This window comes from Tupaia chinensis, unplaced genomic scaffold (assembly GCF_000334495.1).
Source record: "Tupaia chinensis unplaced genomic scaffold, TupChi_1.0 Scaffold000081_1, whole genome shotgun sequence".
Lineage (NCBI taxonomy): Eukaryota > Metazoa > Chordata > Mammalia > Scandentia > Tupaiidae > Tupaia > Tupaia belangeri.
This window is the reverse complement of record NW_006159542.1, coordinates 5,154,858-5,169,520: the sequence shown is the minus strand read 5'-3', so window position 1 is coordinate 5,169,520 and position 14,663 is coordinate 5,154,858. Positions and strand designations below refer to the sequence as shown.

Below are 14,663 nucleotides of genomic sequence, written 5' to 3'. Positions count from 1 at the left end.
GCCCCTGCCTCTGCTGCTGCCGGCCTGCCTGGCGGTGGGGGCCGCCCCTGTGCCCACCACGCCCATCGACATCCAAGTGCAGGAGAACTTCGAGGTCTCTCGGGTACGGCCGGGCCCCTTGCGGTGGTGGTTGCAATGGTGGGGTATCCGGCAGCTGGGCCTTGCTGGGTGTGTCCTGCCGGTTTGGGGCTCAGTCTTACCCCCTGGAGACCCAGTGGTCAGCCCCTAAAGGCCCTTTCTGCTGGCTGGGACCATCTGGAATTCTGGGTTCTTGGGAACCAGCAGTTAGCGTAATGGCTATGTCGCTGGACTCCCATGTAGTCGACCACAGTTCACGTCCCGGATCCGGTGGCTTAAAACTCACGTCGGGCGCGTGTGCGTGCGTGCCCAAGATCCCGAGAGGAGAATGGGGAAGAAGGGATAGCGGCGTGGCCATCCCCCCTGGGGGGTGATTTCTCACTTTCTGTCTCTGTGTCTCTCTCTGTCTGTCTGGCGAGCACACGCACCCTATAGTGAAAACCTCTCCAAAAAAAAAAAAAAAAATTCTGGGTTCTCTGAAGCCCTTCCTCTATTCATCTTCATTATACACGCCCTGTCCAATTCCCGGGGAGATCCACGATTCGGTGAAAATCAACCCATAGAAGGCTCTGTGCTGACCGCAGTGGCCCCTGCAGCCCTCAACACAAGCCTCTAGCTTTTCCTGAACATCCTGGCCCACACCTTCCCTGCCCCCTTCTTTAACACCTCCCCCACACCTGCAGCATCTTTGGTCAGCACATCCCGGACCCTCTGCCTTCCACTGGCTGCAGAGACCCAGTGAGGCCCAGGGCGACCTGAACCCTCCAGCTTTGGGACTGGGTACTCGGCACTTTGAGAAGTGATGGAGGTCAGGGACTCATGGGGATGAAGAGCTTGGGCTTGGGAAGAGTCCTGGCTTGGGGAGGGGAGGGCGCTGTGTGTGTGTGTGTGTGTGTGCGTGTGTGCGTGCACATGTATGTGCGTGTGTGTGACCCGAGAGCTGCCTGCCCTGAAGCAGTGGGTGACATTGAGCCACACCTTGCCCATGGGACTCGGTCCTCTCAGACCCATCTAGCTGTGGCATTGTGGATTTTGTTCGCTTTAGAGGCAAGGAAGGGGTGTGGGCGGAGGGGCAATGGGGACCAGGGCCTTGTGGTAGTCCGGGAAGGCCATGCTGCGAGAACATGAGTGAGGCCCTTTCAACTCCAAGGGGCATGGGGAAGAAGAGGCCAGGGCTTGTCCTGCTTGGCCTGTAGGGTTCATTAAACCCCCACTGCCCTTCCTAACATGGAACCGCGGCTGCCCTATGAGTGGTAAGCCCCCGTCACCGAGGGGGTAAAAGGCACGCCAGCTCTCGGGGAGCTGGTTGCTGACCTCAGAGTAGAAGGATCTGAACGCTGTACAAAATGATCCCACATCTCTGCAGAGAAGGGCCTCTGCAGGGCAGGAGGGGACCCCTTGCATACCTCCTTCCTGCGCTTCCAGCCACTCCTCCACCCTTGGGGCTCTGCCCTCCCGTGAATTAACACCAGACGTTCTCACATGGTGAGGGGTGGGGAGCAGCTGTCGCCTCTTGGGCACTGAGGCTCACCCCGATGCCCAGAGCTGGTGGTGTCTCCTAGATCTTCGGGAAGTGGTTCAATGTGGCCATCGGCTCCACCTGCCCATGGCTGAAGAGGATCTTCCGAGACAAAATGGCTGTGAGCACGCTGGTGCTAGGAGAGAGTGCCACGGAGGCGGAGATCAGCATGACCAGCACTCGCTGGCGGTGAGTGTGGGGTGGGCTGCGGGGCCATGAGGGACAGGGCCCCCCATCATCCTGGCCCTGCCCTGGAAAGTTCCAGATCTCTGCTTCCAGCCAGCTCCTTGCCTCTGGGTCCCACATCCCTCTACCACTCCCCACCAGGAAGGCCTTCCTAATGTCCTACCTAGACCTCCAGGGCCAGGCCCATCGTGCTGTTGGTAACCTGCTCCTCCTCCTTGGCTGCTCCTTAGATCAGAATGGGCACTTCCACCTCCCAGGGAAATGCACCCCTCACCAGCCATTCAATCCATCATCATCATCAAGCTTTTTTCCCAAGTCCCTCTCCACCACCACTGGCCCCACCAAACCACCTTCCTTTCTTCCTGGTTGTCTAGGATAATCTTTGTACTCTTCCTCCTACTGCTGAGCTTGAGCCTTCCATCAGTTCATTGTTGGCCAGCAGCCAGGACCTTTCGAAAACTCAAATCTGCTTAACACCGGCCATAGCTCTCCACCACCCTCAGAGTAAGGTTCGAATCCTGTGATGGGACTTTCGAACCCTTCCCAGCACTCACCAGTCCCTGTCCACACTCTCCCTGGTACTCTGTAACCCCCCAAGGGGATCTCCTTTCTGTTCCCAGCACTCTCCACCTCCCCACACCTCCAAGCCTCTGGACCTGATGTTCCTTGTCTGGAAACACCTCTCTCTACTTCTCTGGCTGAGTCCTGTGGACTCTTTGAGATTCCTGCACCATGTCCCTCGGTCCAGGAAACCCTCTCTGAGCCCCAGGTACAGGGTACAGGCCCTCCTCTTGCTCTCTAAGCACCATGTGGCCCTTAGCACATCGACTGCCTCTGTCTCTGGCTGCCTGCCTGCCCACAGGCTATAAAGGCCACAGGGGCTGGGGTCTGCCTTGCCGTAAGCCCTACACATAGCACAAAGCTCGACTTGCAGACCTGCTTTGCTCACCATGTGAGGTAGAAACTATCATTATCCCCATTTTAAAGATGAGGAAACCGGGGCAAGAGAGAATGGAATACTATGCAGCCGTAACAAAGGGGAAATCTAGTCCTTTGAGGTTAAACAGGTGAGCCAGGAGGACGTTATATTAAGTGAAAGAAGTCAGGCATGGAAAAGGGCACATGAAGAGACACGTGTTCTCCCACATATGTGGATATGGGGGTAAATGACCTCATAGAAGAGAGGTGAAAAATGACTGCTAGGGACAGGGGAGGAGAGAGGGGCCGGGCTGGAGGGATGCCAGCTAATGGGAACGAAGTTACAGATAGGAAAGAGAAACAACGTCAGAGAGAATATAGTGAGCAGCACATAACTTGCTGGGCTTCTCAGTAGCCCCAAAAGAGGACTCTGAATGTTACTGCCGTAAAGCAATGACAAGTGGCGAGCTGATGTATGTACTAAGTACCCTGATTTAATCATGATGCATTGTATTCTCATTTATTTATTTATTTATTTATTTATTTGGAGAGGTTTTTACTATAGGACACATGCGCTCGCCAGAAAGGCAGAGAGAGACAGAGAGACAGAAAGCGAAAAATCACCCCCCAGGGGGGATGGCCATGCCGCAATCCCTTCTCCTCCATTCTTGTCTTGGGATCTTGGGCATGCACGCACACGCGCCTGGCGTGATTTAAGCCCCCCTGGTCCAGGACTCGAACAACGGTCAACTACATGGGAGTCCAGCGATACAGCCATTACGCCAAATGCTGGCCCCAATACACTGTATTCTCGTACAGATTCACTTTGGTACCCCCACAATATGCACAGTTTTTACACGTTAACAATAAAAAAGAGCGAGCCATAGAGTGACCCAAGCATCAGTGCGCAGTTGGATCGCTCCGGCTCCCCGAGAGTCAGTACAATGTGCAGATTGGACTCAGGAAGGTGATCTCTGGCTTTGTAAGAGGATGGTGTGGAAGCCCCTCTTTCTCCCCATAACTGGTGTGAGGATTACACAAGCTTTTTGGCAATGTTCATTTCCAAGTTATAAAAACACACAGAGGCCAGCAGGCGACACAGTGGGTAAGGTGCTGGACTTCCACATGGCCAACCAGGGTTTGAATCCCAGACCTGGTGGCTTGCTTTCTCACTTTTCCTCCCTCTGCCTCTGTTTGTATCTCTCTCTGGTGAGCACACACGCCTTACAGCCAATTTTAAAAATAACAATAATAATTAATTAAATTAAATAACTAATTCTTAGAAAAACGAAAACAAACAAGCCCCCAAGACATTTGCAGAGAGCCCTGCAGGAAGGGAGGGTACCAAGGTCCCCGTCTCGGCTGAAGTTACCTCCCTTTGGCTTGTACATTTCCAGGAAAGGTGTGTGCGAGGAGATCTCTGGGGCATACGAGAAAACAGATACTGATGGGAAGTTCCTCTACCGCAAGCCCAGTAAGTAGAGTGGAAAGAGATGGCCCGGCTCTCTCCTTTACTCAAGAGGACCTCGACGTCTGGGCTCTCCCTCCCTCTGCCTCAGCCCTCTCCTCTGGCCTTCCTCCAAATTACTCCTCTTTCTTCCTCCCTCTCCCGACTCCTTCTCCGCCCCTTCCCCCACAGAGGCCAGCAGGCGACACAGTGGGTAAGGTGCTGGACTTCCACATGGCCAACCAGGGTTTGAATCCCAGACCTGGTGGCTTGCTTTCTCACTTTTCCTCCCTCTGCCTCTGTTTGTATCTCTCTCTGGTGAGCACACACGCCTTACAGCCAATTTTAAAAATAACAATAATAATTAATTAAATTAAATAACTAATTCTTAGAAAAACGAAAACAAACAAGCCCCCAAGACATTTGCAGAGAGCCCTGCAGGAAGGGAGGGTACCAAGGTCCCCGTCTCGGCTGAAGTTACCTCCCTTTGGCTTGTACATTTCCAGGAAAGGTGTGTGCGAGGAGATCTCTGGGGCATACGAGAAAACAGATACTGATGGGAAGTTCCTCTACCGCAAGCCCAGTAAGTAGAGTGGAAAGAGATGGCCCGGCTCTCTCCTTTACTCAAGAGGACCTCGACGTCTGGGCTCTCCCTCCCTCTGCCTCAGCCCTCTCCTCTGGCCTTCCTCCAAATTACTCCTCTTTCTTCCTCCCTCTCCCGACTCCTTCTCCGCCCCTTCCCCAGCCTCTCTCTCTCTCTCTCTGGTGAGCACACTCAGAACAGGGTGCTGGTTCTGGTTTGCTCAGTCTTCATGTCTTGTCAGGCACCTGCAATCATCCAGTAAAATCTACTAAGATCCCCAGGTATAGGGTGCTAAGTGGCAGAGGCATTTGGACGTGACGTTGTTCATGAAATCAGAAGTGTGTACGCATGCGCTCCAGGTGCTGATGGTGTTAGGGCTGAACGTGTGCGTGTTTGGACGGGTGGGTGGAGAGACCGAGAAGTGAGCGAAGAAGTACACGCCTGGTAAAATGAATACGTGGCCGGACGGCAGAGAAAAGTCAGTTATCTAGTAGGCAAACTGGTGGAGTGATTGAGGAAAGAAGGGAGGGAAGGAGAGAGGACGGGAGGCAAGATGAATTTATGAACAAAAGTATTCACAGGGTGGACAAATAGTGGCAAAGTGATGGATGTATGAAGGAAACAGATGGACAGATAGACTGAAGGTGGATGAACGGATGAATGGACAGACAGAAGGAACGGGCAGACAGGTGGATGGATGGAGAGATGAGCGTGGGTGAGATTGATGTGGGTCTCCAGCTAGAAGAGCCTTCTGACCGCCGGCCCTTTGGTCTTCCTGCATTTCCCATACAGAATGGAACATGACCATGGAGTCCTATGTGGTCCACACCAACTATGATGAATATGCCATTTTTCTGACCAAGAAAACCAGCCGCCGCCATGGCCCCACCATTACGGCCAAGCTCTATGGTAAAGACCTGTCACTAGATGAGGTCGCTGGAGATAAGGGTGGGAAGAAATGGTTGTTTGTTTTTAAAGAATTATTTTATTTAACTTTATTTACTTATTTTAATTTGGCCAGAGAGGCACAGAGTGATGAGAGAGAGAGAGGAGAGAGAGAGAGAGAGAGAGAGCAAGAGCCACCAGGTCCAGAACTTGAACCATGGTTGACCATGTGGGAGTCCAACGCCCATAACCAGCACACCATCTGCTGGTCCCGAAATGGATGTTTTAGGACAACAGAGTGGGGAAGTGCATGGAGTTTTGCTTTTTCTTTCTGACAAAACTCCAATGGGAGGAAAGATGCAGGCATGAGTCTCTCTGGAAGAATTTGAACTCGGGTCGATGGTCTCCCATTTGATGTAGAATCCTCTTTTGATCTTTTAAACTCCAGACTCAGAGGATTCCTGTGTCTCTAAGCCTTTAAAAGGACCAGTGGAAAGAGCCCTGTTGGAGACCCAGGAGCCTTGGGTGGGAGCCTGGGAGGGCCAGGTCTTCCTCTTTGAGATCCTGTCTTTCCATAAGTATGTCAAGAAGATTGACTTGGGCCAATAGCTTCCAAACTTTCCCTAAACAAAACCACTGGGCAGAATTATCTCAGGCCCCCTGGCCCAGGCACCAGGTGGTTCCAGGTGTCCCATCTGCTTCCCACATGCAGGGCGGAAGCCACAGCTGAGGGACAGCCTCCTGCAGGAGTTCAGGGAGCTGGCTCTGGGTGTGGGCATCTCCGCCGACTCCATCTTCACATTGGCCGACAAAGGTAAATGGCACCCCCTCCTCACCTCAGATTTCTGTCCCCTCCTCATTCCTCATGGCCCCCAGAGAACATGCTAGCCTCTCAGACTTCCTGGCACATAGCTGCTGGCACGACACCCACCTGGCACTAGAAAAGACACCGTTCTGGGTCTGGGATTGCCCCAGCCTGGTCCTCTTATTCACTCCTGTCTCCTGTCCTGCAACCTAGGCGAATGTGTCCCCGGGGAGCAGGAACCTGAATACACCCCACTGTCGGTGAGTGCCTGGCGCCCAGCTCCATGCCCACCCTGCCCTGCCTCAGGCACTCTGCATGCTGGCTTCTGCAGGCCTTGCTCCGGCTGCCAGGGTGGGAGACAGACATGGAGAAGGGCTAAGAGAAGGGGGCGATGGGTGTGAGATCAAAGTCGGGCCTACTTGGGCGTGATCTTGGTTCTGCCACGTGGGCTAGCTGTCCCTCATCCGAACCTCACTTTTCTCATCTGAGAAATGGGATAATTATGCCGGGCCATCCTGGGCTGTGCTAGAATTCAACACATTTGAAAAGCTTTTGGCATAATGCCTAAAAGTACTTTAAAAATCAATGCAGGCAACACTGAAATAACAATATTCAATCATGAACTACTAATGCTCCGTGCATGCAGATGAAGTAATCTGATTACCCTAAAAACTAACAAGCTCGAAAACAGCTGCGTCTCTCTCAGACCAGCACCTCTCCTCGCTGCCTTCTGACTGGGGGACTTCTTTACTTTCCCTTTTATTTTCCTGCCTTTTGCCACACTGATGGCATATTCTTCTTTCTTTATTTCTCTGATTATTTGGGGGTTATATATCCAAGTTTATGCCACCATTGTGTAAATATCCATGCATGTATATATAATGTATATATGTGTGTATGCATCTATATAGATATGTAATGCTTACTTAGAAACATATTTTTTTTTAAGTTTTTGCCATAAGGCATGTATACTTGCCAGAGAGAAATGAAGGAAAGTCAGACATCGCCCCTGGGGCAGGGGAATGGCCACACCACTATCCCTTCTCCTTCATTCTCCTCCTGAGATTTTGGGCATGCACACACACACACACACACACACACACACACACACCCCTGGTGTGATTTTCAAGCTGCCGGGTCTGGGACTCAGACTGTGGTCAGTCATATGGGAGTCCAGCACCTTAACCACTACGTTACCTGCTGGCCCTAGAAACAGAGTCTTGAGAATAGAAAAAAAAAAAAAAAAGAAATAAAAGAAGATAAGAATGTCCTTATTCTTATGGATCTGACACTATTAACATATATTTATCTCTATATGTTTTAAGAAAAATTACCACTGAGCTTATAAAATTAATATATGCTCATTATAAGAATTACAACAATGTAGAAAAGTACAAAGATGAAGAACAGGTTGTTTTTCAGTTTGTTTGTGTTTTTAATTTTCCCCACTGGGGTCTTTCATTTGTAGTTCACTCATTCATTTGGTTTTTGCTAGAGGGCGTGTGTGCTTGCCAAAGACAGAAACAGCGAGAGAGAGGGAGAGAAGAACCCCCTATGGAGATGGTCACACTGCAATCCTGCTCCATCTCTCCCCCCCTTTTGGATTTTGGGCACACATGCACACGCACCCAGTGTCTTTCTCAAACTCCTGGGCCCAGGACTTGAACCATGTGGTCAGCCATGTGAGATGCAACTGCCTTTACCCCCAGTCCATGGAGTTAGTCCAAGATAAATAAAAGTATTTTCCTTCCTTCCTTTTTTTTTTTTTTTTTTTTTTTTTCAAATCCCATCACCCTGAGCCAGCAGGTAGCATGGTGGTTAAAGTGCTAGACTCTTACGTAGCCGTCCATGGTTTGAGTCTGATGTTTCCTCTCCTTGTAGGCAATTTGTTGCTTCTGCCCAGATACTGGGAACAATTTTTCCGTCATTGAAGTTACCATGTTAATAAACCATATCTTGGTTTTAAAGATTCTAATTTCCTGGTTTACAGTGTATTCTTTCTGTATACAGATTATACTTCCCCCCATAGTTCAGGGAAATTTCTTGCTCAATATCAGTCAATTCATCTTCCATTCCCTTCGTTGGGTTTTGCTTCCATGGACGCACTCATTCTCCCACCCAGGAGCATCTTTGTCTTCTACATCTGCTACTTTTTTTTTTTTTTACTGTTGTTTTTATCTCTGTCCTTTTCATTTTGTTCACTAGGATTACCACCATTCTCTATACAATGACAGTTATTCGTCTGTCTCTTACTATTTCTATTTCTCATTCATTTGCGGGCTTGAATATATGTAGTTTCAGTTCTCAATTTGTTTAGTTGTGTCTGGATTTTCTCTTTTCATGTTATTCTGTTGCTTAACACTTCATCTTTGAGACTTGTTTAAATATCACATTGTTGGGAAGATCATGACACATTTTTGCATAGAAAAAACATGTCATGACTTTTGCGGTGACCCAATAAATGTGTGCTCTTTTTTTTTTTTTTTTGATGAGGTTTTCACTACAGGGCGCGTGCACTCGCCAGACAGACAGAGAGAGACATAGAGACAGAAAGCGAGAAATCACTCCCCAGAGGGGATGGTCACGCCACAATCCCTTCTCCTCTATTCTCCTCTTGGGGTCTTGGGCACGCACGCACACATGCCTGGTGTGAGTTTTAAGCCACTGGGTCTGGGACGCGAACCGCGGTCGACTACGTGGGAATCCAGCGATACAGCCATTATGTTAACTGCTGGTTTCCATAAATGTGTATTCTGACTAAGGAATTCTGTATCTTGGAGCCATGGAGAATTTTCTTCTCTATCTTAAGTTCTGTTTTCTTCTGGCATCGCTGGTGAAGGGACGAAAGCGAGACTGTCCAGAAGGAGAAAGCGAGCTGTGATGCAGGCGTGATGCCTCTCCCAGCCCTACTGGACCTCCAAGACTGGGATGCTCCTTCAGTGTCGGCCCAAGATGGTGCAAAGGGGCAGGACCTTATTACCCTTTGTTGATCTGTTCAGAAAACCACGATCTTGGGCAAGAGGGCTTTGTTTTATTTGATTTTATTTATTTATTTATTTAGCTATAGGGCAGGTGCACTTACCTGGGAGAAACAAAGAGAGAGAGAGGAGGGGAAGTGAGAAAGCACCCCATCAAGGGGGGTGGCCACGCCACAATCCCTTCTCCTCCATTCTCTTCTGGGGATTTTGGGCACAGACGCACACAAGCCTAGCATCATTTTCAAGCCACCAATCTGGGACTCTAAACACACGGTCAGTCATGTGGGATACAGCCACCTTAACCTCCCTGCTACCTGCTGGCTCAGGGCTGCTGAGGGGAAACACAGGTAGTTCCTAACAGTGTCCACCAGAGGTGGGCTCTTGATCTGGTTCGGTTTGTTTATTCCCTTCTGAGGTGGACTTGGGTACTTTTCCCTTTACGTCACTCCTCCTCAGTCATCTTTATGCAGACTTCTGGCTTGTTCTGAGGTGGTGGGGGTAAGGGTTATTTATTCCTTAGCTCTCTTCCAACTTACTTTGAGCCTAACGCTTGTCCCACACTACTTTAAAGTGTGGGTGTTTTGTGTTCATCGACTTCCCTGAAGTCCCAGAGGGAGGTGGAGAAGGAGGGGAGAAGGGCCATCCTAACGTGCACCATGTTGGTTCAAATACCCTGGACTAGTTTTCTAGGACAGCCGTCACAAACTACCACAGCGGATGGTGTATGTCTCGTGGTTCTGGAGGCTTCAAGTTTAAGATCCAGGTGTCAGCAGGGCAGGTTCCTTCTGAGGGCTGTGAGAATAGTCTATTCTATACCTCTCACCTGGCTTCTGGTAGTTTGCTGGCAATCTTTGCTCCTTCTTGGCTCACGGAAGGATCACCTCAATCCCTCTCTTTATCTCCAAATTTCCCCCTTTCATAAGGACACCACTTGCATTGGCGAGGGCCCATCCTAATGACCTCATCTCAACTTAATTATATCTGCAGCAATCTTCTTTCCAAATAAAGTCATCTGAGGTTCTAGGAGTTAGGAGTTCAGTATATGAATTTCGAGGGGACACAATCCAATCTATTTCCTATGCCTCTCTTTTTGTCCCCTAAGAATTATTTATTTACTTTTATTTATTATTATGAATTCTTAATTTGACCAGAGAGAGAGGGAAAGTGAGGAAGCAAGCCACCAGGCCCAGGACTCGAACCAGGGTCAGCCATGTAGGAGTCCAGAGCCTTAACCACCATGCCACCTGCTGGCCCTGGCCCCATGGCCTTCACTTCAATTTGATATGAGCTCTAGTCAACTTTTTGCCCTTTTTTTCCTAGAAGCCATGCTCACTTCTCTTCTGTCAGGAAAGGGAAAATGCCAGCTGCCCTTCAACTGTCTTCTCTCTGGTTTTGGAAGTGTTAGGAAGGATTGCAAATTGGATGACATCCCCATACTGGAGGTGGGAGGGCAGAGCTGAGAGCTCCACTTGCTGAACCATTCTGTTCAGTGCTGTGGCTTTCAAGCCAGTCTGGGACCCAAACCATGGAGTTGGTCAGCCATGTGGGATCTAGTTGCCTTAACCTCTATGGCACCTTCTGGCTTAGGTAGAGAACTTTTGAAGGGAGTTTCCGTCTGCCATACATTTTTTAAAAATAATAATAATTATTATTTTTAATTTGACAAGAGAAGGAGAGAGAGAGACAGAGACAGAGAAAGTGAGAGAGTAAGCTGCCAGGTCTGAGACTCAAACTGTGGTCAGCCATGTGGGAGTCCAGCACCCCAATCACCATGCCACCTGCCAGCCCCCAGTCTGCCGTCTTAATCCAGATGTCAACTAAATCTTTATTTCTTTGTCAATGTCAAGAATGAAACAGTGGGACCGGCAGATGGTGCAATGGTTATATCGCTGGACTCCCATGTAGTCGATCATGGTTCAAGTCCCTGACCTGGTGGCTTAAAACTCACGTCAGGTTTCCCACATCCCTGTTTTTGTGGATATGATCTAATATTAATGTTGACACTTTCCTCCTTTTAAAAAAAGAATTGTTTTTTAATACTTACATTAAATTGCATAAACAATTTAGCAAGTATTTATTACTTCGCTCTGCATTTATTGGCTTCGCAGTTTACCATCATTCCCTTGCTGTCATAGGAACAATTTTGGCATTTAGATTCCCTTCTCAGTCCAGCAGGGGGCGTGGTGATTAGAGTGCTAGATCCCACATGGCTGAATTTGTGGTTTGAGTCCCAGACACAGTGGCTTGAAAAACAGACTGGGTGTATGTGCATGTGTGCCCAGAATCCTGAGAGGAAAATGTAGGAGAAGGGATTGCAGCCTGGCCGCCCACCAGAAGGGCAGTCATTTCTCACTCTTCTTCTCTGTCTCTTGTCAGCATGGTGTATGGCAAAATTCTGGGGGAAAAAAAAAACACATTTTTTTCAGGACCAGCAATTGGTGTAATGGTTATGTCGCTGGACTCCCATGTAGCTGACCGCGATTCAAGTCCCAGACCCAGAGGCTTAAACTCACACCAGGCACGTGTGCGTGCATGCCCAAGATCCCGAGAGGAGAATAGAGAAGGGATTGCGGCATGACCATCCCCCCGGGGGGTGATTTCTTGCTTTCTATCTTTCTGTCTCTCTCTTTCTGGCGAGCACATGCACCCTATAGCAAAAACCTCTCCCCCCAAAAAATATTTTTTTCCCCTTCTCAATTGGTGGAAATATTTCTATAAGTACGTTTTTCAGGAAAGATACATGGGGGTTGGGACCAGCAGTTAGCGTAATGTCTATGTCGCTGGACTCCCACGTAGTCGACTGCGGTTCGCGTCCCGGACCCAGTGGCTTAAAACTCACGCCAGGCGCATGTGCGTGCGTGCCCAAGATCCCAACAGGAGAACGGAGGAGAAGGGATTGCAGCGTGGCCATCCCCCCTGGGGGGTGATTTCTCGCTTTCTATCTCTCTGTCTCTCTCTGTCTGCCTGGTGAGCGCACACTCCCTATAGCAAAAAAACTCTCAAAAAAAAAAAAAAAGAAAAGATACATGGGGGGAAATTTCTGGACCTGCTCTTCTTTCTCTGTTTAGATCTTTCTTTGAATCAGAAATTGTCTTTTACTATTTCCAAATTGATAGCCTCTCCTTCTGTAATTCCTATTATGCAGACTCCTAGAGTATCCAGACCCCCGTTTATCTCCATTATGTGGTCTAACTCAGCATCTTTCCCATCTCCGATAATGCTCTACGTTTCATGCATTATTTATTTCTGCCACTGTTGACTCCTATTACATTGAAGCCGTCGCATCTTGAATTTCATTGGTGGTTTAAGTTTTCTCTTATTTCTTCCTGTCATCATGAGTTTAGTGGGGATATTTTTTCTCCTTGAACAGGTGCGCCATTTAATTTGTCTCATATTTTTCCTCCATTTCTCCATCCTTCCCCAGGATGACACCAACTTAAGATGAGTCTGGCAGAGGGAGTCTCTGTTCAGTTGCACCTTCAAAGGAGAATAGAAAGTTTAACGTTACAACTTGTTCAAGTCCCACATCTCACCTGCGGGCAGGAAGGCTGCCTAGAGGTTTGCAGGTTGCCCGATCTTCCCTTCTCTAACAGCCCTGGGGTCCTGCCTCAGGGGACACTACATCCCAGTGATCTCGACAGCGTTGGCAGCCGGCTCTGTTCTACTGTTCCCACTGCCACAGGCAGCTCTGTCAACAAGAGATCCCTTCTTAATCTTCAGATGGGTTTTTCCTTTGCAAACAACGCAGGATGGTCTAGTCAGCCCTTCCTGCAACTTAATAGTGCCCGCACTCTGTCACGTGACAATGCCTTCTCATTTCCAGCATGGGGAAGCAGCCGTTCCCTGCTCTTCAACTTGGGACTAGGTTCTTTTCCATTATTATCTCTTTGTAGGCATTTCAGCTGGGAGTTGGAGACGAGGGCATTGCTATACCTCATGGTTCTGGTGTTTATTTTAGACCAGAATGTATCCCGTGATGCCCATTCTGGAATTCAGGTAGCTGCTTTTGGGAAAATAGCCCATCAACCTGTCTCAGAGCTGTGCTTCTGGCCACACCCTATTCCCAAAGCAAATGGTTTTTCGAAATATATTCCAGGGCTACAGGTGAGCAGTCATGCAAGGTCTCTGCAACAGCTTCTTCTCTTTCTCCCCTGCCCCCCAGAGAGCTCGGCGGGATGTGCTACCACCAGAAGATGAAGGCTCAGGAGCCGGGCAACAAGTGATTGACTTCAAGAAAGAAGGTAATGGACGCCTGGAGTTTTTCTGTCTTCTGTGGCCCTCGGCGAGGAAGGGCCGTGGATAGCTCTCTGAGACTGCACTCATTGTCAGAAGTCTCTTTATCTCTCTGTTCGAGACTCAAAGACTGGGCCAAGAAAAGGCAAATCAATACTCTGCTCTGCGCCAGGGCTTGTGGGAGAGAGAGAAGCTTCGAGCGTGGTCCTGAGCTTCTGAGCTCTCAGCTCCATGATGAGAAGCCAGTTCTTCCCTCAGCCATGTGACTGTGTGACCACCTCGCCTCGGTTTCCTCATCTATAGTACGGGTAATAGGCTGCGGGGCTGGCCCTCAGGGCTCCTGTAGGCACATGGGGAGGAAGGAAGTGAGGAAGCCTTGTGTAGCTGACAGTGTTCACAAAAAACTCACTCTTGAGGGACCAGCAGTTAGCGTAATGGCTAAGTCGCTGGACTCCCATTGCAGCCAACCACAGTCCCGTCCCAGACCCGGTGGCTTAAACTCACACCAGACACGTGTGCATGCATGCCAAAGATCCTGAGCGAATGGAGGAGAAGGGATTGCAGTGTGGCCATCCCCCCGGGGGGTGATTTCTCACTTTCTGTCTCTCTGTCTCTTTCTGTCTGGCAAGCACATGCGCTCTATAGCAAAAACCACTCCAAAAATTTTTTTAAAAAAACTGCAATGCAAATATTAGTTTTTTGTTTCTTATTTTTTTGTGGTGGGGGGAGATTTTATAAATTCTCATTTAATTTTCTGAGACAGTAAGCGTATGGAGTGAGTGACATGCAGACTTGTGAAATATCAAATTTTTAGTGTTTCTTTTTCTCAAAATTGTACACTTAAACCAAATCCTGTAAATCTGAAGTGCAGAAATTTAGAATTTTCTTTTAGGGGAAAAAAAACCAGATACTTATTTTATAGAGAAAAAATCATTTAGTGTAAAATTACAGTTTTATTGTTTGTTTTTTGTTTTTTTTTTTTGCAAAGAACTTTATTAACTTCTGTTTCCAACTTTATTCCCAGGCTTCTT

At 48.8% G+C, this 14,663-nt stretch overlaps 1 protein-coding gene across 1 annotated transcript in view; it reads left to right on the top strand.

The window, feature by feature from the left end:
* Position 1: 1 nt before the first annotated feature.
* Positions 2-14,663, top strand: part of AMBP (alpha-1-microglobulin/bikunin precursor) — a gene marked incomplete at its 5' end in the record, with an annotated part of 16,835 nt that continues 2,173 nt past the window's right edge. Inside the window, 7 exons of the mRNA XM_006142812.1 lie at positions 2-103; positions 1,641-1,786; positions 4,099-4,175; positions 5,524-5,640; positions 6,329-6,430; positions 6,635-6,681; positions 13,562-13,640. Coding sequence (XP_006142874.1) covers positions 2-103; positions 1,641-1,786; positions 4,099-4,175; positions 5,524-5,640; positions 6,329-6,430; positions 6,635-6,681; positions 13,562-13,640 — 670 coding nt within the window. The remainder of the gene's footprint in view (positions 104-1,640; positions 1,787-4,098; positions 4,176-5,523; positions 5,641-6,328; positions 6,431-6,634; positions 6,682-13,561; positions 13,641-14,663) is intronic.